Source organism: Microchirus variegatus (genome assembly GCF_963457635.1).
Source record: "Microchirus variegatus genome assembly, chromosome: 7".
Classification (NCBI taxonomy): domain Eukaryota; kingdom Metazoa; phylum Chordata; class Actinopteri; order Pleuronectiformes; family Soleidae; genus Microchirus; species Microchirus variegatus.
This window is the reverse complement of record NC_139808.1, coordinates 1,956,181-1,982,647: the sequence shown is the minus strand read 5'-3', so window position 1 is coordinate 1,982,647 and position 26,467 is coordinate 1,956,181. Positions and strand designations below refer to the sequence as shown.

Here is a 26,467-nt window from a genome sequence, read left to right as displayed (position 1 = left end):
ATTGTATACATGTGTATTTTTTTATTTACATGTGTATTTAGCAACATTTAGCTGAGCTAATGGGTTGCTACAGCGCTTGTGAATGAATAAAATGAGCAATACTAATCCTGTCCTTCATTAAGTGCTTTAATGTTTTCACTTAGCGTCTACATTTTTCAATATTTAAAAATAGAAAACATTGTGTTTTTTTTCATAATGAATATCAGGAGACGTTATTCAGGCGCTCAGCCAATTTCACAGTACATCGTAAAACGATAAAACGATCAATTCCCTTTGTCGGTTAGCGGTAATGAGCAGCTCGTTTACGGCACGACTGACGCGTCATAAACCTTAGTTGAATTAACATCGTAATTCATTTAAATTACGATACGCAGATTTTAAGCACGTTTTAAGAGAGTGGCCCCTAAGGAATTCTACTGTGATAAACTACAGCTCTTAACATCTTCTATAATAGTAATGCAGTAAGATATAGTATAGATATTTACATAGTACATGCCATGCTATTCACACTGTATATATGTATATATATATATATATATACTGTATGTGTGTGTGTGTGTGTGTGTGTGTGTGTGTGTGTGTGTGTGTGTGTGTGTGTGTGTGTGCGTGTATATGTATGTATATATATACAGTATATATATATACACATGTATATTTGTGTGTGTATATAGATATATATATATACACATATATATGTATATATATATATATGTGTATATATGTATATATATGTGTGTATATATACATGTGTATGTATATATTTATACATGTATATATGTGTGTGTGTGTAAGTACAATGCCATGGCACTACATAGAATAGCAGTACTAACTATTACTATTAATGTGCCATAGTTAGTGGTAATGGTATACACTAATCGTATATAATTGTATATTATAGTAAATCATATATATAGTTCAAGTAGTCCACGTCGAATAATAATAAAGAAATAGTTGTAAAATCATTACAGTAAGAGGTTGTTTTTAAAGGTAGGTGAGCTTGGGTGTAATCTCTGATCCACACTCCGGAACACAAGGTGGCGGTAGTGCGCCCACCGCGGAGGATCGCCAGCCGCTATCAGAACACAAAAACACATGAAGAAGAAGAAGAAGACTCTCCTCCATTTTTCGACCATATTGCTAAAGCTGTTCCGAGACATCGTCCGAGTCACCGCAGTATTGACGACAACAAGGCCGAATAACAAGTAAGATACGGCTTTAATAATAATAACATTTACGATTTGAAAACAATGTCCGTGAGATGGTTTGTTCTCGAAAGGACGGCGTCGACGACGCAAATTAAACCGCTTGGTCGTTTGACGTCAACGTTAGCAAAGACGCGTTAGCTGCGAAACAGTCGTCCTTCTGAATTGTCTCTTTGGTGGAAATGGTTCTCTTTGGCTCGCTATTGTAATCCGGAATTCCCAGCACGATGCTCCATTTCCTTTTGAATTTTCCTGAATGTTCCTGTTTTTTCCCCCCATCCGTTTTCATTTACTGAATTCGTGTTATTTGATTTAGTGGTGGCGCAGATTCTGTAGGCCTATTGATAACCCAGTGATGGGCCAGTATGTAGGCTAACCTCGGCACTCTTGCTACCACCGGCTTTGGATATTAAATCGAACACTCACCGGCCTCTTTATTGTGGAAAACTTGTTCAAATGCTTGCTAACGCAAATCTTTAACCAGCCAATCACATGCAGGCATGGCCAAGACGAGGAAGGGAATCGCTTTAAGAAGCTATGGGTGTATGGATTATTGATTGGCCGGTCTGTGTATTTCTACTGGGACTTTCATGCACGACCATCTCAAAGGTTTAGATGTAAAACGGTGTAGAAAAAAAGGGAGAATTGATCCAGTGAGCTAAAATGCTAAATTTGTTGTAAATGTTTACATGCTGCAGGGGGACAAATGTGAAAGATCAGACTGATATGTAATGCATGCATCAGTAAATCAAGAGTGCCATTTCTGGGTGTCGCTGCAGGTCTCCTGTGAAACTAATAAAGCGGTGTTACAGTTATGTGTTAGGTCTGCTAGTTGTTGCAAAATAGAAATCGTTGGATTCATCTTGCTTCCAGATAAAATACCGACTGCAAACATGTGGGATGGACCTGGGCCCAGGCAAGGACCACGAGGAGGACCAGCCTTTCGGTAAACAATCATCATCTATGCATATTGATTCTATCTGTCTGGAAACTGTGTATGCACTGTATGGTTAATTTACACCACTTTTCCAGCCCCTTGAAGAGTGGTAGAATGTACTTATTTTACTCTGGTAAAGAAATTGAGTATTTCGGGCTTTATGGCTGTAATTTGTGTGCTCACGACAATGAAGTCGATGAAAGACTGAGTCGTGTGGAAATAAGCCGGTTAATAGTTCTCCTGCTTATGTTATTTATTGAAGGCTTTGTTTTGTGGCTATGTGCATGTCAAACAAATCAGTTTCTAATATATTAACAAATGTTCCAGTGGTGATCATCGTGGAGAAATGTTCGGGGGCAGAGATCGCCCCATGCCTGACTATAGAGGTAGAGACGAGATGAATATGGGTCACATGGGCCCAAGACCTCACGATCTTCCATCTATGGACATGAGAAGGATGGACGGACCACCCACGAGAGGCCGTGATATGGACCCACGTGACATGCGGGGTAGAGAGCCTAACAGAGATTTTTTCAGACGGGGAGAGGAACCCGATTTCACCCTCAGAAGGCAATATGAAGTTTCCATCAGGGAAAAACTGATGAATTCTTCTGGTCCAGGCAGGAACGTTTCTGACATGGGAGGGAGGAGTATGCCACCATGGGATCAAAACAACCAGTTCAATGACATGAGAGACAGAGAGTCATTTCATCCCAACATGCCACGGTTCAATAATCCAAATGTTGATGGAAGAAGAGGGTTTCCAATGGACCGAAATGATGGATGTAGGGACATGCGTAACTGGCAGCCAATGGGCACTGGTGACGGAGACCGCTATGATATGGATTTACCTCCAAATGAGAACAGAAGGATGGACTCTGATAGGAGAGGAGGTCCACCCTTCAATCCAAGAGGTGAATTTGATTCCGATATGGATTTCCGAAATCGTCCTGGACCATCTGCTGAATTTAGAGGAAGAGATCGATCACCGATAAGATTTGGAAGCAATGATGTTCCCCCGGTGGACAGGGCGAGATCAGATAGGCCTCCAGACTTTCCTGGCCCTCAAAGATCTGAGTTTATGGGTGCAGAAGACGCTCGCCGACAGAGCGAGTATCCGGAGTCGAGTGACAGTCCCCTTACGGATTATCGCAGTGGTGAAGAGATGACACTTGCAGAAGAATGGAAAAACCGCCAAAAGGACAAAAAACCATATGTGGGTAAAAGTACTGGAGGTGTATCTGAACCAAACTTCCCTGTAGGTTTTGGCAGAGATGTGAAAATTAGAGATGCACCGCCTTTCCAGGAAAGGAATAGGCCTCCTGTAGAATTTCCAAGGAAAGATATTGGTTTTACTCGTGACGAGCGCTTTCCGGTTATGGACCGACCACCAATTGGTAGCAAAGGCCCACAAGAAAATCCACCTCCAGAAATGAGTAAGTTTACCGGACCCCCTGGTAGAGAAAATGAACGTGAACATTGGCTTGGGGAAAGGCCCCCAAAACATATTCAAAACAAATCACACTGTGAAGAAAGACCTCATTACCATCAAGAGAAGAAGCCCAAAATGGAGAATCAGGAGCCAAAAGATTGTTTTAAAGGGATGGATGATGGTCCAAGTCCTGCCAGGGTTAAGATGGAACTGGAACACGATTTCCAAAGCTGCAACACCATGCAGGTGAGAGATCAGGACTACAGGGACATTGATTACAGAACAGCTTCTGGCAGAACCTTTGAGTACAAACATGAGGATCTTCAAGGACCACAGGAGAAACTCATTATGGAATCAAAACCAATCACACCTTCAAAATTTAGTGAATCTGGTTCTCAGGTATGTGCCATAATTTCTCTCTTGGAACGATTTGTTATAAATGTGTTGTGTAAAGTTTACATGTTCATTATTTAATAATCAAAATTGTAATCTAAATGTCTGGGAAAAGGATCAGGATTACAGGAATGCGTCAGTGGAGGAGAAGGTTTCCAATACAATATCCATCATTGGTATTCCAAAGACTGCCACAATGGAGCAGGTAATTATTACACCGAAGCCCAGCCCATGATTCATGGCTATTCATCGTTTTGTAATTGTTTGCTTCGATGGTCACACAAGTCCTTCAGTTTGACTTTTTATTTTCACAGATCCTTGGTGCCTTTGCAGTCCGTGATGGTGTTCCGATGCAGGGGATGAAAATCAAAAACGTCGTGCCAGGTAAGAATGAAGCGTCTTTTTTCGAAACCGTTTTACGGCAATCGATCGCACGTTCCTCGACATTTCGCTTTTTTTCTTTTTTTTTTAAAATGACATTTCGATCCTCTGCACTCTTTCATCTCTACAATCATTGTCTCTGTTGTCGCTGGTCTGTGTGAACTTTGCTCATAAAGAACGGGTTAAGCCATGGCGCAGTTGGTTTGGGGACATTGTTAGCAAGAATTACCAACGGAGAGTGATAGTCGCAAGGGAAATGTGACAAGTGACTGAATATTAACAATTTTGAAATGGAAACTGCCCTGTTCGTGCCTTGTTCATCCTGCTGATCTTAACATCTTCATTAGACTGTAAAGTCTCCGACAGATTGCTGTAAATATGGTTGTATATGATTTCAAGCCTTTTCGTCAAGATTAGATTAAATAGTTTACGTTACACAGTATATCCAAAGATCATAGAAAAAGATTTTGGGTCCTTTATTTCCTTTATAATATAAATATAAATGGTAAAAAATGGTGTGCACGTTCACTGCCACTGGTCCAGAATATCTGTTTTGTTCAGACTTGGCTCTATTGGAGTCTGATATGACCTCAGTCATCAGAAGACTGAATAGAAAGAAAAAAAAAAGCATAAACAAAAAATGTTTTCCTGAAAAAGGTATGTGTGTCACTAAAAGGGAAAAAAAAAAAAAACAATCCGCTCACACGACTCTCGATGTGTTCACGAACTGGTGTCTTTTGTATTTTAGTGGGTGACTTGTCATTTCTGGTTTTGACTAACAAAAACCCATCTGTATTTCAAATGCTGTCCCCAGGTTACAGCTACGATACGGCCTATGTGGAGTTTTTAAACCTCGAGGATGCAGTCCACTTCATGGAGTCCAACAAGGTGGCCCATCCTCGTCACTCTACGAAGGCCCATCAGGATTATGAGGGGTTCAGAGGGCATTTTCTCGATGGGGGTGGGAGAGACTCTCGGAACATGGGGTTGCTATTCATTGTGGTCCACTTACATTAGATAAGGAGATGAAGGTTCAAAAGTTAGTCCTCATATTATGTAAATATAGGTATTTTTACTTTTTACTGACCAAGCTATCATGCTACTTTAGGCTTCTCGCTTAGAAAATAATTATTCCACTCTTTATATGCAAAGATAGACGCACTATTTTTCCAGACTAGATTTTCCAATCAATCCCAAAATACCTGGATGAATTTAACCAGGAAATGTTTGGGTAAACAAAAACAGTCCTCGTGGTGGGAGCTCTTAAAAACTCAATATCAAGGATATTTAAGAAATATTTATTGGTGATATTGAATGGGAAGGTAGTGAACCATCACTTTGCAACAAGGTCGGTAGAGGAACTTCTTACCGATTTGGTTTCCTTTTAGCTTTTTGTGCTGTTGTTTTTTTGTGGTTGAAGAAGCAGCTTCAAACATGGAACACTTTCCTAACCTGATTGATTGGCCACTATCACGCATCTCTTCTTTTTTTTTTTCACAGTGGCATCCCCTTTGTGTCAGTGGATTGGCCTCATTGGAATGACTTATTTGTAGGACTTTTTCTACGGCTGTTCCGAGTGTAGGCTTATCACTGAGAAACCTACTTTTACAATTGGCTAGCTCATAGCTATTGAGTCTATTTTGTCAAGAAGAGAAAATAAAATGTTTTATTTAATTGTCATCTCTGGGGGAAAAAAACCCAAGATTGTTTACGTTGAGCAATCTCAAGACGATGGTCACAAGTTGTCTTAGCTTACAATGCTTCTGATGGCCGTTGGCTACGCTTCCATTGTGATTGGGTAATGACGGCAGTCGGTCTATCGAGTTGGTTGTATCACCACTTTGGTTTTGTGTCGACATCTATTCTAGACATCGTCAGAAACATTGGCACAGGCATGTCCTGGTTCCAAGAGGAAGGAACCTGCTCACTTGATGATCCACCGACTTTCCCTCTTACACGAGTATGAGGTTGATTTAATTTTTACTGAACCAAGTGAAACGTCTGTTGGATGATAACGGCTGTAAAGGTTATCTTTCATTAAAAACAGCATCACTTCAGCCTTCTTTTCAAATATCCACAGGAGTCCGTCACTCCTTCTTCTGTGACCTTTCCCACAGTATCCGTCTTCTTGATGCCATTCTTCTTCTTCAAATTTTCATTGTATGTTTTCATCTTGAGACAATGAACAGTCTCCAGTCAGTTTGCTGTGTTTTTACCTTAAAACATTCAGAAATGACAACCGTATGTTTGACGGGATCATTTGTTATGCTGGTGTGTAGCAGTTAGTTTGGTTTTGTCAATTATCTGCTGTATTTTGACCACTTACTTATCATGCAGCTTGAAGCTAGGTCATCGTAACGGCTTACGCGGTCAGCAGTGTGATGGTTTTAAAATTCATGAAGGGATTTAATGGCCACTGTGAGCTTACCATGTGCAATATAGAATATGGTCTTGCAATTAAGCATGTGTTGGTTTTAATGGTTTTGGTGGAATTTACTGTTAACGGCTTCATTAAACACAGCGGAACATAATTTATACTAATGCTATCTAGCAAATGAGCTACTTACAATAACTTTTGTTGGGTTTGTTCACCTTACCAAGAGTGTGGTTCTAATTTGCTCTTTGATTTTATTTATTTATTATTTTTTTGATATTTATGGATTTGAAGCTGGAAATAAGAGTTGGGACTATTTGGAGTAGAGCTGTTCTAAAGGTGCACAAGTCAGGAAGTGCTAGCAAGAGCAGGTTTTGTGAAGCTTAAACCCCCTCCTCCCTTTGGTGCTCTCGCAAAAGCACATAAGGAAGGTGCATTAGCAAATCGCTATCGCTAACTTAATGCATTACTGAATTGGTCTGGACAATAAATCAATCACAACCTTTCCAATTCACACAGACACGACTACACAACACCTCCACACACACACACACACGGGAAGCTTTCATGTCCTTCAGCTGGACTTTGCTGAAAAATGGTATCGATGTTCATCTAGGTTTTTGCCTTGTTTGTTGTCGATCTCTCTTTTTCTTTCTTTTTTCTTTTTTCTTTTTTTTTTTTGCAAAGCCTCATTTTAGCAGGTTTTGCTCCAGAAGTCAAAGGGACTGAATTCTGGCTGTAGTTTTCTCTGCCGTGACTCGCTGTATCTCTGTTGCTGCTTCTGCATGTCTTGGTGTATTGTCGAGTACTGTTTCCTGAGGCAGGTGATACCTGGGCCCCGGGTTAGCAAGTCCATGCTGGTCTGAGCCAATACGACCAATCGAATTTGCGAGTGTGAAGAGAATGATTGGTTGTATTATTGCAGCATCTATAGACTTTTTTTTTTAATTTGTATTTATTTATGGATTCCTTTCCGGATACGAAGAGGGATTAAATGATTAAAGTACAATGTTCTATAGTAACCAATTATAGCCAAATGAAACTGGTCAATAACTGATTAAATGCAGTTATAAAGCAAAAATGACAAACCAATCTAGTTCTTTCTTGAGGGTTTGTTGCTTTTTTGTCTTGTGATCTCTCGGTTTTGCTTAGACGAAAGCAAGCAATCAGAAGTTGTCATCAAGGGGTTTAGAAAAAAGTGTTTTATGGACCAAAGTATCACATGATTTATTGACAAAATAGTCACTAGATAATGAAATAATCAATGTAGTTAATGTAGAATGGGGGGTGCAAATGGGCTGTGTGAAGCGTGGTTCTCGACCCCCGGGCTTTGCACACACCACCACCACCACCACCTCCTCCAAGTGTTTGGTCTATTTGGTTCTCTGCAGTGAAGACGAGGGCAGAACCTGCCTCAGTGCATGTCATTGATATTATTTTAGGTTTTTTTCACCAGTGTCTGATAACGCTGATCGATCCGTTTTGTTTCTTCCTCCAGGGATCCCTAAAGGTTGGCACTAAAACGGCAACCATGAAATTCGTCCAGCCAGACAAGCATGAAAGAGTCCATGTAAGTGTAGTGGGGAAATAATACTTTGATGTTTTTGTCATTATACTCTGGTAGAATGAAATTGTTGAAGGATTATAAAATACACGCAGTACTGTAATAAAGAGTTTAACTTTTCCCTGTTTTTGTTATCCAGGAATCTGATCACAAAGTGCCTCTACTCCAGGACCCCCAGTTGCCCAGACCAGACGAACCCTCGAAGGATTTTGACAGTAACCTGAACGGGACCCAAAAGCTCAAAGGTCCCGTGGAGCCAGTGTCCCACGGCGCTTGGCAGCGCAACTCTGACTTAACTCCAGAGGCGTGGCAGCAGCAGGTGGATCAGCAGCTGCAGCAGCAAGAGAGGGAGCAACTGGCAGACTCTTGGGGCTCCCGCGTCCATCCTCCACACGGCTCACAGCGACCGGAATCGGTCTTTAAAGACAGCAAAAGTACGTCGCATAAAGCCATCGGTGCTAGAAATCATTGGGGTGTTTATTGTATTTTAATGTTTATCGAGTAATTTATTGTATATATTTATCACTGAAATCAGTGACGTTAGGGCTGGGCGGTATAATAATTCATAGCATCCATGTGTTTAACCTCCACAAGACCTGTATATGAATAACAGGACCTTTTTCACTGTCTTGCCACCAATGCTGAGGCGTTGGCTGAATAAGAAACTGTGTTAGTTATTGTAGCAACGAGCAAATTACTCCACCAACATCTCCAAGAATGTATGCAGTCACAATCTCACACACCTTCGCTTCCTCCCTCCCTCCCTCTCGGCCACTAGCTTAATATGAACACACACAAGTACACACTCCGCTGTGTCCGTCTCTCACTGCAGCGCTCACTCAAACATTGTATACTGTAAAACTGTAATTGTCTGCTCGTACTGCCCAGCACTTACTGATGATACACTCCTTCCGTCCCTGTGCAGCCATGATTATAAAGAATGTGAAGACCACCACCTCAGTAGAGACTATCCTGAAAGCCTTGGATCCCTTTGCATATCTGGACGAACGAAACGTCCGCCTCGTCAAGGGCAAGCCGCCCGGAATAAAGTGCTTCTGCTTTGTGGACATGGACTCCCATGAGGTACACGAACTTAATTCGGGTTGCTCATTATTTCATGTTTTAATAGTTTTAAAATGATCATCTACCTGTAGTGTTGCTTAAGTGTCTTTCTCTTTGTAGCAAGTGACCCGTCTGGTTGAACTCCTCACTAAACCTAGACCCCTTCATATTGACGGAGTCAGAGTTTACGCTGAGGTCGCCAAACCCCTGAAGAACCAAAAGTAAGTCACCGAGCCGTCGGGATTTGTTCCCAATTTCACTCATTCAAGAAATACCTAATCTAATTTGTTCCTTTCTGTTTCAGTTTTAGAAGAGATTCTGACAAAACAAACACTTCTATCCTCGGATATCCACCTGAGCCCAACATGATGGGGGTACTGTTTTACTGTTTACTGTTTTCATATTATTATCGTTTAAAATTACCAAAGAAGTAAATTGCCATATATACAATATCTATATACAGGGGTATGCAAACATTTGGGCACCCCCTGTAAATTTTCATTATTTTCCTTTAAAAATCATTGGTTGTTTGGATAAGAAATTTCAGTTAAATATATCACAAAGGAGACAAACACAGTGATATTTGAGAAGTGAAATAAAGTTTATATGATTTGCAAAAAGTGTGCAAGAATTATTTAAAGAAAATTAGGCATGTGCATAAGTTTGTCATTTTATTGATTTCAATACCTTTAGCACTAATTATTGGAGCTCAAAATTGGTTTGGTAACCTCAGTGACCCTTGACCCCCATACACAGGTGAATCCAATCATGAGAAAGGGTATTTAAGGAGGCCAATTGTAAGTGTTGCTCCCCTTTACTCTTCTCTGAAGAGTGGCACCATGGGAGCCTCAAAACAACTCTCAAATGACCTGAAAACAATGATTGTTCAACATCATGGTTTAGGGGAAGGATACAGAAAGCTATCTCAGAGATTTAAGCTCTCAGTTTCAACTGTGAGGAACATTGTGAGGAATGTGAAACCCACAGGCACAGTTCTAGTTGAGGCCCGAAAGTGGCAGACCAAGAAAAAGCTCAGATAAGCAGAGGTGAAGGATGGTGAGAACAGTCACAGTCAACCCACAGACCAGCTCCAAAGACCTACAACATCATCTCGCTGCAGATGGTGTCACTGTGCGTCGTTCAACTATTCAGCGCACTTTACACAAGGAGATGCTGTACGGAAGAGTAATGCAGAAAAAGCCTTTTCTCTGCACCCGTCACAAACTGAGTCGCTTGAGGTTTGCTAAAGCACATTTGGAACAAGGTGCTGTGGACTGATGAAACTAATATTGAGTTATTTGGGCAAAACAAAGGGTGTTATGCATGGTGGAAAAAGAACACAGCATTCCAAGAAAAACACTTGCTACCTACAGTAAAATGTGGTGGCGGTTCCGTCATGCTGTGGGGCTGTGTGGCCAGTGCAGGGACGGGGAATCTTGTTAATACTCAATAATACACTCAATATCAGCAGATTCTGGAGAACAATGTCCAGGAATCATTGACAAAGGTGAAGTCGGGGCTGGATCTTTCAACAAGACAACGACCCTAAACACTGCTCAAAATCTACTAAGAGGAACTAGTGCAACGTTCTGGAATGACCCTCTCTGTCCCCAGACCTGAATATTATTGAAAAGTTGTGGCGTGATTTAAAGCGGACCGTCCATGCTCGGAAACTATCAAACCGGACTGAACTGGAGATGTTTTGTAAAGAAGAATGGTCCAAAATACCTTCAGCCAGAATCCAGACTGTAATTGGAAGCTACAGGAAGCGTTTAGAGGCTGTTATTTCTGCCAAAGGAGGATGCACAAAATGTTTCTTTTGTGGTGCCTAAACTTATGCACATGCCTAATTTTGTTTAAATAATTCTTGCACACTTTCTGTAAATCATATGAACTTTATTTCACTTCCCAAATCTCACTGTGTTTGTCTCCTATATGATATATTTAACTGAAATTTCTTATTCAAACAACCAATGGTTTATAAAGGAAAATCATGAACATTTACAGAGGTGCCCAAACTTTTGCATACCACTGTATATACATATACATATATATATATATCTTTGTGTCTTTGCTTTGGTATTTTAGCAGCCACCGTTCTCGCAACCTCCACCGTTTCTGCAGCCGCCTGCTGCTCCTCCTCCTGCTGGAATGACAGGTGACACTTCATCAAACACACACACTCTAGTATTATTTTTATTCATTTCCAAACAGAATAAAACATTCTCAACTGGTCTAACATTTTATTGTTTTCTTTCACCAGGTGATTTGTTACCTGCCACCAATCTGTCATTAGATCCCAGTATTAGCCAGGTAGGTTGTGAAGCGAAACGTGTAGATAGAAATAATAGAAATCTTAGTGACGGCATTTCTAATTGGATCTTTTTGTTAAATTTCACAGGGACCTGGTTTCTGTGAAACCCAAAATATGGATCCTTCATTTCATGCCGGTGGACCTCATGTGCCCACAGAGTCCGCTGGTATAGATGGACAGGCTTACATGTCTGGTAAGTGACAAAAGAAGTCTTAACCCTTAAATACCGAAGCCTCAAATGGCCGATTTAAAAAAAAAAAAAAAAAAAATTATTTAAACCATAGACGGGCCAGAAAATGCAGAATGTACTTTTGCCTCTTTTTCCGAAATAACTTTCAATAGCTGGCAGGTATTTACAATTTACTGCATGTTAAAATTCTGTTTTAACAATTTAAAAAATGAAGAAAAACAAGGTTCTATTTAAACATTTAAAAGAAAACACTGTAGTTGGGCATGAACAGTATAAAACATATTCAAAATAACATTTGACGTGCAAGTTCTCAGCTTTCAGAAACATTGGAATTTTTTTGCGATACGCTCTGTGTTAATGGGTTAAAATCCAGAGCAATAAATGATGACATTAATAATAATAATAATAATAATAACGACTTGTTTAAGAAGGTCAGTGAGGGCCATGTTTGATCCTTAACTTCTTGTAGATGTAAATAACCACAGGTGTCATAAACATATGATCTTCCCTGTTTGTATCTTTTTTCTTTTTGTGTAATTTTATTACTTACTTTGTCCTGTTTTTGGTTTTTTTCTGAATTCATTTAGGCTCTGAAATCCCAGACATGGCCAACTACTTGTTTGATGCCACATCGGGCTTCTACTACGATCCTGAGACGACATTTTATTACGACGCCAACTCTAGGGTAAGAGTTTTGGTTTTTTTTGCATATTTATTGATCATTTTTGCATCAATTAATAAGAAGACAGATATTGTTTTATCCTACAATCAAGACAAACGCTCAGAATCTCTCAGTAATACTATAGTGCAAGTGTTGAAACTGAGAAATATCATATCAGGGATGACGAAGACCATATTTTAAACATAAACATGTCAGCCTATAGCTGCTATAAAAGTGTTCTGAGTAATTGTTTTTGATTTTGACCTTTTTTTTGTGTGTGTAGTATTTCTACAATGCTCAAACCCAGGAGTACATGTACTGGGAGCCAACAACAAAGACCTACATCCCAGTTCCAGGAGGGAGCCCTGCTGCTGCTGCAGAGCCCCAGCCTGTGGCCATGACTGCCGAGGACCAGGCGATTCTTTCCAACCCGGCGGCGGACGCTCCTCTGGAAATGAAGAAACCGTCGGAGACTCCCCCGACGCCGACCCCGACCGCTCCGGTAACGGCCGCCGACGCGTCCGCTCCGGAGCCGGCTCCCGTTTCCGCGGCGACTCCCGAGAAGAAGGAAGACGACGACGCCGCGAAAAGGGACAAGGACAACAAAGAGGACAAGCCCAAGAGTCTTGCTGCCGTCAAGGTCGTGCATCAGTGCGCAACACATGTCGTACGTACGCGTGCTTTAGTGGCAGGCAGGTTCCATAATTTGTTTCTGTTTGCAGATCATGAAAGACATGGAGCGCTGGGCGAAGATCCAGAATCGTCAGAAGGACGTCGTCCGTTCGCCGGCGCAGCTGCTGAGGGCTGGACTGGACGATGATCGGAGGCAGTCCAAGTCGGCTGACGCTGGTTTTGCTATCTTTGAGAGAAAGGTTAGGAAACCCCCGCTTTTAACAGTCCTCTATTAAGTCAAGTCCAGTTGCTTTGAAGGACTTTACAGTCTGTACAGGAAGTGACACCATCCATCTTTAGACCCTCGCATCGAGTGAGGAAAGTTTATTTGTTAATACACGGGAAAACTCAAAGTGCTAGGCATATAAATACATTAAGAAAAATCTAAATAAAAGATAGACTTAAAGTCTTAAAGTTTAATCCTAACAATATTCTCTATTATCCTCAGATCTCAGGTGGTGATGATCTTTTTAAAAAGCCCATGGCTCCAGCAAAGAAAGATGAAAAGTCAAAGGTAAAATTCACTGAATAATCATCAACATCAACAAAGGTGTTGGGGGAAAAAAGGGCTGTTTTGATAAACCGTTCGTTTGGTTCATATTTCGCAGCGTTCGATGGGTTCTCTCGGTATGCTGGCGTCGGACTATGCGGCCGGAAGTGACGACGAAATCGAAGAGGACAAGGAGGAGGCGGCTAAAAGCAGTCAGAGCGGTCAGTCCGACGACAGGGAGGACAAACTGACCGACTGGAGAAAGATGGCGTGTTTGCTGTGTCGGAGACAGTTCCCCAACAAGGACGCTTTGATACGACACCAGCAGCTCTCTGACCTGCACAAAGTACGACCGCCTACTTCTATATAAGCGGCATTTGATAAGTGAACCCTGGGAAAAACGGCTTCTTAATACTCGACGTATTTGTCTCTACAGCAAAATATGGAGATCCATCTCAAGATCAAGAGGTCAAAGAAGGAGTTGGAAGCGCTAGAAAATCAGGAAAGAGAAGTAAGCTGAAAGTATTTAGGTGTTAAAAATAGACGGCTTTCTTTTTGGTTGTTTGTTTAATACTAAACATGGTGTGTGTGTCTTTCACAGTTGAGCGCTAAAGAACCCACAAGATCACCAGAACAGAAAAAAAGAAAACAACCGCAGCATCATCAGCAACAGCATAACGCCTGGGCTGGAGGCTCCAGGTAGGTTTACTCAACTCAGCTCAAATGTATTTCTAGAGCAACAAATAAAAATCTGTAAAAATAGAAAAAAAAAACATAGAAACACTTAGAAATGTCATTATTTTTGAAGGAAAAATCACTTTTTTTCAATGAATCTAACATTAAATGAATCAGAAATACACTCTATACATTGTTAATGTGGTAAACGACTATTCTAGCTGCAAACATCTGGTTTTTAATGGAATATGTACATAGGTGAATAGAGGCTCATTTCCAGTGTTCTAATGGTACATTGCGTTAGAAGGGTATTGGATGATTAGAAAACCCTTGTGCAATGATGTTAGCACAGCTGAAAACAGTTTTGCTGGTTCTAAAAAACATTATTTCTAGTCTCGTCAATGTCTCGACTATATTTTCTATGCATTTTGCGACTCTTTTGATGAATAAAAGTGTGACTTGTAAGGGAAAACACAAACACTTTTGAACGGTATTGTAGTAAAAAACACACAAAAAGCAAAACAAACAAAAACAATGGGAGTCCAACTCAATCTCTATTAAATACCATGGAGTAATAGTAGGTTTTTAAAGACAAAGACTTCTAAAAGCAGCTGGTTATCTGACCTAAGCGTTCTGACTCTGGACTGTGAAGGTGCAGAGGTTAAGTCAGATATTCAGGTGCCCGTGCATTTAATGATTTAAAAACAAATAAGAGAATTTTAGAATCGTAAAACGGACCGGTAGCCAGTGGAGTGAGACATCTAGGATTTATCGATGCCAATGTAGAGTAGAGTTTCAGTAATCCAGCTGCGAGGTGTTTAAAAAAACGTGGATTACACTCTCCAGATCTCTAGGGGTGAGGTAGCATTTGACCTTTGACTCTGATATTGTTTACTCTCTTTTTTTAGTGATAGAAATGGAAAACGGTTGCTTTCATTAAATATGTGTCGATAATTGTCTAAAATGTTCTCTCTGCGTAGGGACATGAGTAAAGTCAGTGAGAGGCCCGGCTTAGGGGCTGAACCCGTTCAAGTACGTATGGAGCTTTATGATATTATCATTCACAAATATCTTGGTTGGTGCCGTGTGTTTTAATTCAACTTTTTATTTTTTTTATTTGATTTTTTTGCACTTGTGTCTCTTTAGCAGAGGAAAAAGAAAGAGCATGTCGTTTGGGACCATGCCACCTACAAACAAGCAGTCCGCAAGGCCATGTTTGCACGGTTCAAGGAACTGGACTGACCGAGTTCTTACTTTTAATATGTGATATACAGTATATATATAGAAAATGTGAATCAAGTGTTTTTGCCCCACCGTCGGCTCGAAAATCACCTGGACTGTTGACCCTGCCATGGACGCTGTCCTCACTGTAAAACCACAGTTTTCTACACTGAGATTAAAAAACTGATCACACGATGTAGGCATGAAGGACAGGTCGTCAAACAAACAAGAGTTATTATTATTATGATTATACATCACCGGCGATGTATGTATGTACAGAAATGATCTTGTGTCGTTCATTCGAGTATTCTTTCCTGTGTGGCCTGTAATGTAGAACCCCTGAAATGTGTCCACACCTTTTTTTGTTTTGTTTTTTTATAAATATATAAATATTGCAGTCACACTGGTTAAAAAGGTGATTTTTACATTTTAATTCTCGTCGGTCGAAATTGCTCTTATGTGCATATTTTTAAGTAAAGAAAAAGGAGAAAAAAATGACTATGTGTTGAATTTTGATTCGCTACTCGCGCATGCACACCATGACCACTAGATGGCAGTAACGGAACATGCTTTTTTTGGGGTCGTTTCTGCTATAAAAAATGTCAAGATTGTTGAATTAACATAACACTTGATGGATACAAATCAAGAATCGTAATTAGATTGTGTTCTTGTCAGATTTTATACCCACTTTCTGCTTTTGGCAGCAGTTTTTACGTGTTTCCTTTTCACTGCAGGAGTTGGAACGTTAATCCTCCACCCTGACATTAACTGATATGAAGAAAGCTGCCCTCCCTCTGGCTGTGGCACGGTGAACGTATGTAGAGGATTGCATGGGTTTTAGTATGCCAATATACACCAGTGCAGTAACCAGAACGCTGTAGGGCCTGCAGGCGCTGACAAACAGCAGAGACCCATGTGTATGCGCAATATCGTCCATGCTTCCTGTTTTCTCTTTTAATCATGGACAGTGACTTCAGGACACAAACGGAGAAAGATTGTGCCTCCCATGGTCTGGCTCCTCTCCAAACACCAGTGGGGTAAAAAATGCCAAAGGTGAACATCATTTATTCCTGAGTGACAGACAGTACGTGGAGTCTCTCTGTCTGAGGCGATGGGGCAACAACGGTGACAAAGCCTCGCAATTAAGCGTAACCCCCTTGTTTTGTGGTTTGGCAATAAAAGCACAATAAACTGCCGAACCGCGACGATTATCGCAGGTTCGGATGCGTTTCGCAGTAAATCCTGACGACGTTAAATTGCTCTCGCCTTTGCTGCAAGGTTTTATTAAAACCCATTCGTTTTGTGCTGTCGGAAGAAAAACGCTGCCAATGCGTGACCGGACAAACTATACTGTAGGTTTTGGAAAGAGAAACCTGTAGCTAGTTTATTTCTGCATACTTTGAGCCGCGTGTGCCTCACACCTGTAGGATGGAGAAACATGTTTGTGTTGAGTTGAACTTGTCTGTACGGGAACTGTTTTTACATAAATATAAAACATTCCCCTCTATATTAAATGTAATTCGGGGGGGAAAGTCGTGAGCCAAACACAAATTAAGTTAAATTAATCTTCTATTTTTCACATTATACCCAAATTTCAGTTAGTTCAGTTAGTTTACCTCCATATGAAAATGGATAAACATTGTACCTTTGAAGCTTATATACGGTCACTGTATTCCAGTGTGTCCTTGGAATAATGTGCTGCTTGCAGTATTTGCATATAAATAGAGTATTTATTACCAAGATTCGCATGAATTTACAGGATTCATGTAGTGACATGGGATTGCTGGGATTAGATTATGAGTCTTTCTTTATCGACTTGAACGGTAACTTTGACGTCCGGATTGTAATTGTGTAACTGTGCGGAAGATAGTGGTACAGTCTCAGCCTCTTGATTTACTGTGTGCTAACATCTCAAATTAACTGGTATTTCCCAGAATATGAAAATGGGGATATTTTTCTTGTCTTTTTGACAAATGATTTGGTCTTTTACAAAAACATACAACATAAGATGGCACATGAACAACAAGGTCACATCTGAAGAAGTAAGTGATGCGTGTTTCTGCATTTTTTTTACTACTCTTATTTGGGAGAAAAATAAGAAAAAAATAGATAATCACAAAGATAACAAAAAGTAGTTAAGATAGATAGATAAATTGTTTTTATAACGATGACAACGCGTATACATCAGTCCGTGTTTGAAAAGGAGTAGATTCTAGCTAGGTAGCCCGCAAGCTAACTAGCAAGATAAACACAGTCGTCACATGTTTTAGGTAGAAGTATATAAACTTATATGTACCTATACCCCATTCTTACTACACACAACTCAATGTATCACTAAATATTTACATATTTACAGTATTTTATACAAAGTTCTTAATGTTCTCAGTACAACACAAGAACACGTGTGGCTTTAAACACGACCATTTCCATCGCTGTCCTGGATTAAACTGCTGTTCTTCATTCTTATGTTTTAAAAGAAATACTCGTCTTATTTGGGAGAAAAGAAGAAAAAAAACGATATATTCTATTATAATTAGATAGTTATCACAATGATTAGTTAAGATAGATAGATAAATAGATTTTATAACGATGACAACGCATTTACATTAGTCCATGTTTGAAAAGGAGTAGATTCTAGCTAGGAAGCCCGCAAGCTAACTAGCAAGATAGACACAGTCGTCGCATGTTTTAGGCAGAAGTATATAAACTTATAATATTTACCTATACCCCATTCTTACTACACACAACTCAATTTATCACTAAATATTCACATATTTACAGTATTTTATACAAATTTCTTAATGTTCTCAGTACAACACGAACAAGATGTTTGAAAAGGAGTAGATTCTAGCTAGGTAGCCCGCAAGCTAACTAGCAAGATAGACACAGTCGTCGCATGTTTTAGGCAGAAGTATATAAACTTATATGTACCTATACCCCATTCTTACTACACACAACTCAATTTATCACTAAATATTTACATATTTACAGTATTTTATACAAATTTCTTAATGTTCTCAGTACAACACGAAAAAGATGTTTGAAAAGGAGTAGATTCTAGCTAGGTAGCCCGCAAGCTAACTTGTAAGATAGACACAGTCGTCACATGTTTTAGGCAGAAGTTTATAAACCTATATGTACCTATACCCCATTCTTATTACACACAACTCCATATATCACCAATTATTTACATATTTACAGTATTTTATACAAAGTTCTTCTCGGAACAACACAAGAACACGTCTGGCTTCAAACACGCTGTCCTTGATTAAACTCCTTCATTCTTATGTTTATTTAAAATTAGTATTTTGTATATTCTTTTAAACTAATTGATGCTTTTTACACCGCTTTAACTCATATGTTCGACTGCACCATCGTAATTTAACCCCCGAGATTGTAACGCTCGCACTTTTTAAAGTTCCACACTTGGCGACGCTGCATTTTTTAAATTTAGTTTCCCTCTCTGAAAACAACGTCTTTATTTTATTTGGAAGCAAATAAATTCCTTGCTTTGAGTATCATATTGCGCTGTTTTAAACTGAATTAAGAAGCTTGTATTTTTAGGAAGAGTTCATTCGTGTGGTCTCTATATATCCTGCGTTATTTATTTATTAATCTAATGGCCCTTTTCTGCATTATATAGCATATCAGCAAAATCATAAGAAACAAGCCCCAAATACTGAATTTCTCTTTAAAGGCGCCATATGTAAGAATGTGGCCAAAAATGGTTACTACGTCAAATTCAAAATACAGAGGTCTTTAAGGTTTCGTTTTCTGACGCAACTGGCAACCCGTGGTTGCTCGGCAGCTGAGACTCTACTGACAAAACATAAACATGATTTGCAGTCTGCAAAATATATTTTTTTTAATGCAAATATTTTGTCTGTACTGTTGTTGTTGGTGAGTTCAGTTTGTTATATGAACATTATTCCTGAGTCTCTGTGACATTTTAAGAGGATTTTATGGCCAGTTTCTTCAGGTTTATTACATAATGCACCTTTAAATACAGAGAATTTCCTCCATTGCGCGACGATGTACGCCATCTTCTAAACTTAAGTTAAAAAGGGGGACTACATATGAGGAATCAGACATAAACACAAAAAGCAAAAAGTATTGTTGGTATTTTCCTCACAATACAGATATCGTTATCCACCGAGTCACATGAAATTGTGCTGCGGTTTATAATATGGATGTCAGGCCAAACAAAGACTCGCTGCTGCTGCTGCTGCTGCTGCTGCTGCTGCTGCTGCTGCTGCTGCTGCTGCTGCTGCTGCTGCTGTTGTGTCTGGCACATGTGAAGAGTTGTTGTCACATTTCAGGCAGAGCAGATCTCAGATAAATAGATAGATAGGTGGCAATTATCTCAGCTGGACGGCCCTTAGCAGCAGGCGAGAGGATCTGGAGCAACAGACTCGAGACAAGACAGAAGGAGACAGACAGCGGCAGGACTCTCAGATGTTGAGATGTGTTGTCAGCTCACTGACGCAAGAGAGCTTTTTAATGGTAGTTTGACACCACCATGCTGCTGCTGCTGCTGCTGCTGCTGCTGCTGCTGCTGCTGCTGCTGCTGCTGCTGCTGCTGCTGCAGACAGACAAAAAATATTGAAAACACACACAGAAATAGTATTTTTTTTAAAAACATCCAGCACCAAACTGACAGGCGTCTCACCACATGTTCTGTGAAAGAGGCAGAGATTTCTGCATGAAAGTCCGTGTGGTATTAAAGATGAAGTGGATTATATTTACACAGTGTGTGCTCGCATGTAGGACGAACGTGTGGTTATCTGAAATCTCTCGTTGTTTTTGTCTGTTATGACAAATGATCAAAAACACAAGCCCCGTGCAAGAAAGACTGGGTTAAGGGGAAGCATGTGTTTGTGGTTTGCCCAATGCAAACACAAGAGACCGTATAGCGTCGCAAGCTCATCGGAAAACTCACGCTGCGCCGGAGCAGTTTTGCACCATCTGGTTCGTGCTCTTCAAGTGCGAGTCGAGAGATTACGGCGGTTATTGATTGCTAATCTGTAACGTCGTCTTGGAAATGTCCCGGTGATTGTCAGGCGTCAGAGCACAGCTTGCGTTGAGGATGTTTGGACCGTTTGCTCGTTCACAGCGGAACCAATTCCACAGGCGGACGGACCTGTCACTGAGAACATTATAGACTCCAACAAACATTTGGAAGTCATATAACGGTTGTGCACTTGCAGCGATGGAGGAACGACAGGAGCGATAGAGCGGAATTCAGTCAGGAAACGGGAATGTTTCGCTTCATTTTCCAACTGATGGTAAAAATATATATATTATCTAACAACTCAATTTGCAAACGTATGGAAGAGTATTAGGGCCACATGTAAAACATTGAAAGAAAGAAAGAAAAGTGAATCAAACAACATGAATTCTTAGATTAAAGTCAGAATTCTGAGATTAAAGAAAAAGTCATAATTCCGGGGGGAAAAAGTGAGAATTCTGTGATTAAAGAAAACATCAGAATTCTGGGGAAAAAAGTCAGAATTCCGATATGAAAGTTGGAATTCGGATAATAAAGTCAGAATTTTAACTTTAATTTCAGAATTCTGAGATTAAAGTTGGAAATCTGAGAGCCAAAAATCGGAATAGTGACTTTCATTTCGGAATTCTGAGATTAAAGTTGGAATTCTGAGAGCGAAAAATCGTGAATTCTGAGATTAAAAGTCAGAATTCTGACTTTTAATCTCAGAATTCATGCTGTTTTATTTTCTTTCTTTCTTTCTTTCTTTCTTTCTTTCTTTCTTTCTTTCTTTCTTTCTTTCTTTCTTTCTTTCTTTCTTTCTTTCTTTCAGTTTTTTGAATACTTCTCCGTACAAACAACACAAGCAAATTTGAAGATGAAAATACATATAGTACATTTGTAACAGCATGTAAAATACAAATGTATATCAAAATCCTTCAATTCTCAATCTCACTAAACATGCATAAACAAACAAATTGGGAGTTATGGATGCTATCGTGCACATTACTCTCTTCTAGACAGTCCACATGTACGGTGTCATGTGATCTTTAATAGTGACATATAAACACAATTTCCATACATTAGTATAAATGCTGATCAGAGTGGGGGGAGGAGAGCGGGACGAGTCCACATTAGGGAAGCATCGTATTTGCCTGGAGGCACCAGTTAGAGTCTACTGCAACAAAAGCAATAAAAAATAACCATTGCAACATGATTATCTCAATTTAAGCCTCGTTCAAGAGATCACATACCATAATAATAAGGGTCACTGAAGACTTTTCCAAGCAAGGGCAACCAAGGACACTATGACTACGGCTACCAATAATAATAATAATAATAATTTGGGACAATTCTTTTGTCCTTGTATATTATTAATGGCCCTTTTTATGTTTAGTGGAACATGTTAAGCGTAAAGCTGAGGGAATAACAATATTATTATGAGTCGATATGAGCAAGGAGGAAACGTAGGACCTGTGGTTAATATGTTGGAGTAGCACATGTGTTTGGCCGGGAGGGGACGGCTTTATTTTGATTATCTCGTTAGAAATACCTGCCAGTGTTGTTATTAACGTTTCTGTATGCTAACGATAACCCAGGAGAATATATCTTGATGACTTCCACATATGGATGGAACATTATTCCAGGTCAGTTCCTTTTCCTCAGTTTATTATTGTAAGTCACGTGAAGTGGAAATACACATCCCTGCAATCAGCCATTACTGCCGCACTCGTCCATTTTGATTGTGTTTATTGATGTCATGGAAACTGCACCTTTTTCTTCCTGTAATTTGAACTAACTGGTCGTCCTCTCTGACATGTAAAAGCAATGTGTCCGGGCAACTCTCAGAGAAAGTATTCATCTTCTCTGTGTGTGGATGTCAAAACTCTCCACATAAAGACACGGAACAATTATGAATTGTATGTACTGAATAAGAGTATTGAATAATTTTAAGGAATTTTTGAAATTCCAAAAATGAGCCATTTGCCCTGATGCACTTTGACAGTGAGCTGATTTTCTTCAGAAAAACAAAAAGTATCTCGAAATAACTTGAAATTTTCCATCATAATAGTCAGCATCGCCCTGAACAAGGATCCGTTGGAAATATTTGCAAAGCTCTTAAGGAATAATTTTAAGGAATTTTTGAAATTCCGAAAATGAGCCATTTGCCTTGATGCACTTTGACAGTGAGCTGACTTTCTTCACAAAAACAAAAAGTATCTCAGAATGACTTGAAATTTTCCATCCTAATAGGCGGCATCGCCCTGAACAAGGATCCATCGAAAAAATGTGCAAATCTCTTAAGGAATAATTTTTATGAATTTTTGAAATTCAGAAAATGAGCCATTTGCCCTGATGCACTTTGACAGTGAGCTGATTTTCTTCAGAAAAACAAAAAGTATCTCGAAATAACTTGAAATTTTCCATCATAATAGTCGGCATCGCCCTGAACAAGGATCAGTCGAAAATATTTGCAAAGCTCTTAAGGAATAATTTTAAGGAATTTTTGAAATTCAGAAAATGAGCCATTTGCCCTGATGCACTTTGACAGTGAGCTGACTTTCTTCACAAAAACAAAAAGTATCTCAGAATGACTTGAAATTTACCATCATAATAGTTGGCATCGCCCTGAACAAGGATCCATCGAAAATATTTGCAAAGCTCTTAAGGAATAATTTTAAGGAATTTTTTAAATTCCTAAAATGAGCCATTTGCCCTGATGCACTTTGACAGTGAGCTGATTTTCTTCAGAAAAACAAAAAGTATCTCGAAATAACTTGAAATTTTCCCTCATAATAGTCGGTATCGCCCTGAACAAGGATCAGTCGAATATATTTGCAAAGCTTTTAAGGAATAATTTTAAGGAATTTTTGAAATTCCAAAAATGAGCCATTTGCCTTGATGCACTTTGACAGTGAGCTGACTTTCTTCACAAAAACAAAAAGTATCTCGGAATGACTTGAAATTTTCCATCCTAATAGGCGGCATCGCCCTGAACAAGGATCCGTCGTAAATATTTGCAAATCTCTTAAGGAATAATTTTAATGAATTTTTGAAAATTCAGAAAATGAGCCATTGCCCTGATAGACTTTGACAGTGAGTTGACTTTCTTCACAAAAACAAAAAGTATCTTTAAATTAATTGAAATTGGCTAGCATCACCCTGAACGAGGATCCATTCCAACTTTACTGTGGAAATAAGTTTTAAGATAAGTTTTGCCTGATATGACTATGTAAAACTATAGATTTATACATGCAATTAGCACTTAAATCCAACACAACTACATTAAATTGAGTCAACAAATGCCTTTTTTCAACATTATGGGGATTTAAGATAAGACATCAGACCAGGATCACCTCTTCTCTATTATATAGTACTTCAAATTAAAAAATCTATAGTGGAAAACTTCACATGTGAATGACCGTTCCCTGCTGCTGCTGCTGCTGCTGCTGCTGCTGCTGCTGCTGCTGCTGCTGCTGCTGCTGCTGCTGCTGCTGCTGCTGCTGCTGCTGCTGCTGCTGCTGGGTCTCAGGATAACACAAATGTTTTACATAATAGCATGTGTTGGAACAGCTGGAACACAGATCCCCTCGATTCCAAACCCCCCCGATGAGAGAAACGTGGCAATGCTTTTTTTAACCTTCTTCCAGAACAATACCTGTGTGGTGAAGCCCAGTAAATGTGAGGGGCTGCTGAAAGGTGCTTGCAAGACCGGCGTTTTTTAACCCGCAGCACAAAAAGCTCCCCTCTATACTCTCTGCTCTGTACTGCGGGGTGAACTAGAGGAACACATGGCTCATTTCATCAGCACTGGGTTTACATTAGTTTTCCTCAGCTGATAAACCTATCAGCACAGTGTTAGGAAACAGATGAAGACGTAGTGTCGCTGCCTTTTTCTCGTTCTCCCGACAATACGACTTCATCCCGCTCTGACTTTCACACTCTGCCTTCGGGAGATTTCATTACCGCTGTTGGCCGCGCAGCATCCAGCGTGTGGTTTTTTTATATGACGGCGTCGTTGTTGTAACACAATCGGTTTGTGTGTCGTCGGCCCAAATCCCGGAATGACAAAAGAAAAACCGTGCAAATTATTCATTGTCCCCGAAGCTACGGAACAAACATCCACAGCCGTATCACATTTGTCAGCAGTGAGGGATTATAGTAGCGGCGTGTAATATGGCCTGCAGTCCTGCACACACACAGCGCTGGAACATGCAAATATAATCGTCTTCGATTGTGAGCTCAGACATTAGATTCGCACTGGGATGGAGGCTAGCCTCATGTTTATGCTCATCTATACTGTGTGTCTAAGTGGGTTTGAAAACCAAATCAGCTTTATTGTTTACGCCTGATTAAAAGTATCACACTTTTCTGCTCTTATAAATGTGAAGTCATCATTATACAAGTTTATCTTGCCAGTGGAAACACAGGAGAAAACCGGCTGAAAACATTTTATATAAACTCTTACTCTCTAAAGCAGCAATGTGTATTGTGAGAGCTTAAGACAGTCCTTTGTCTCTTTCACAGACACAAGTGAAACCTGTGTCGCAGGTGCACCTGTGGTAATAATACACAAGTCCTTGTATGGACATCCTGGGGGCGTGTGTTTATAGGTCACATATTCAGGCTTTAATAAAAACGTGTTTTTCTCGTCTTCTTACGTGTTGTTGAGTCAAAGTTATGATTGATTTTAAATCGCATTTTTTAAGTAGTGATATAAGGGAGCAATAATTGTGCAGAAGTCACAAAATAGACGTGTTTTTCTTTTCTATTTTGTTCATAAAAACGAGCCAAGTGAACTTTGAACTGTGACGTATTTTCAAATTTTACAAATTCAATCCGATTTTAAACATTTTCAGTACTTTTTGCTCAGATGTGTTTATATATATATATATATATCTTATATATACCTCTGTATATACTGTATGTTTAAACATAGTAATGCACTCTTAGAAATAAAAGTGCCAAGTAGAATGAATATACGGTTCTTCAGCTTGTCCTTTTGGAGGGTTCCACCAAGAACCCTTTTAAAACCCTTTATTCAGGAAAGGGTTTTTTAAAGGGTTCTCTGGATCAAAATGGTTCTCACTGGAGCCATTAGTGTTACCAAGAACCCTTGAAAAACCCTTTCTTCGGCAAAGGAACCTCAGCCCTTGTAGAAAAGACCCTTTTGGAACCCTTATTTCTAAGAGTGTGGGGGTAAAAAGGGTAAAATAAACAAACTCAACATAACGATATCATCTACATATCTTTTATTTCTCCGTGCCTCACACAGTCGGTGCTGAAAGACCCGATCGAGACGTTTCCACGTCGGCAGAAGGAAGCGCCGACAACGCGTCAACGCGGACGCTCGAGGAAAGTCGATCCCCGAATGCAGCGTAGGTTTGAGAGAGCAAAGAACGGAACCATTTTCATTTGCTCGTCTTTACAGGGAGCAAGTGTGGCAGCAGCACATGTGCACTGAACACACCGTGTCAGCACTGTTTGAATTAAGTAAATGAGTCGAAACAGCCGCCGTCTCTCGGGGACACGTCACCTCAGTTTGGCTCTCGTCTCCTCCTTTGAATATCTTTGCTCGCTTCTTAAAGTTCACGCATCACATCTGATGTCAGACTGCAAGCCCTTCAGCTCATATGTTCTTTTACTCCATAATTAGTGTCAACACAGTGACTTTTGCCTCTTCAACCTCTCAAATAGTCTGAAACCTTCTGTTCTGCCGTGTGTGTGTGTGTGTGTGTGTGTGTGTGTTCTTGTACTTGCGGCATACTGAGGACCAGTGAGGGTTTTTAACCAACAAAGTGAGGTCATTTTTACGGAGTGAGGACAATTTGGCCGGTCCTCACTTTGTTTTCATTGAAATCACTACCTTAGGTTGCTATAACATGCTATACTCAATTTGTCAAAAATGTGGA

At 39.8% G+C, this 26,467-nt stretch overlaps 1 protein-coding gene across 1 annotated transcript; it reads left to right on the top strand.

The window, feature by feature from the left end:
* The first annotated feature begins 1,150 nt into the window (after positions 1-1,150).
* Positions 1,151-16,004, top strand: rbm6 (RNA binding motif protein 6). Its single transcript, XM_083892342.1, has 23 exons — positions 1,151-1,202; positions 2,076-2,148; positions 2,467-3,970; positions 4,080-4,169; positions 4,279-4,348; positions 5,160-5,233; positions 8,218-8,289; positions 8,423-8,717; positions 9,209-9,366; positions 9,466-9,566; positions 9,650-9,719; positions 11,434-11,503; positions 11,609-11,658; positions 11,747-11,852; positions 12,437-12,534; positions 12,794-13,150; positions 13,233-13,382; positions 13,631-13,696; positions 13,791-14,018; positions 14,109-14,183; positions 14,274-14,371; positions 15,328-15,379; positions 15,494-16,004. The coding sequence occupies exons 2-23, from the start codon at positions 2,096-2,098 to the stop codon at positions 15,587-15,589; spliced, it is 3,933 nt and encodes a 1,310-aa protein (XP_083748468.1). The 5' UTR covers positions 1,151-1,202; positions 2,076-2,095; the 3' UTR covers positions 15,590-16,004.
* Positions 16,005-26,467: the final 10,463 nt, after the last annotated feature.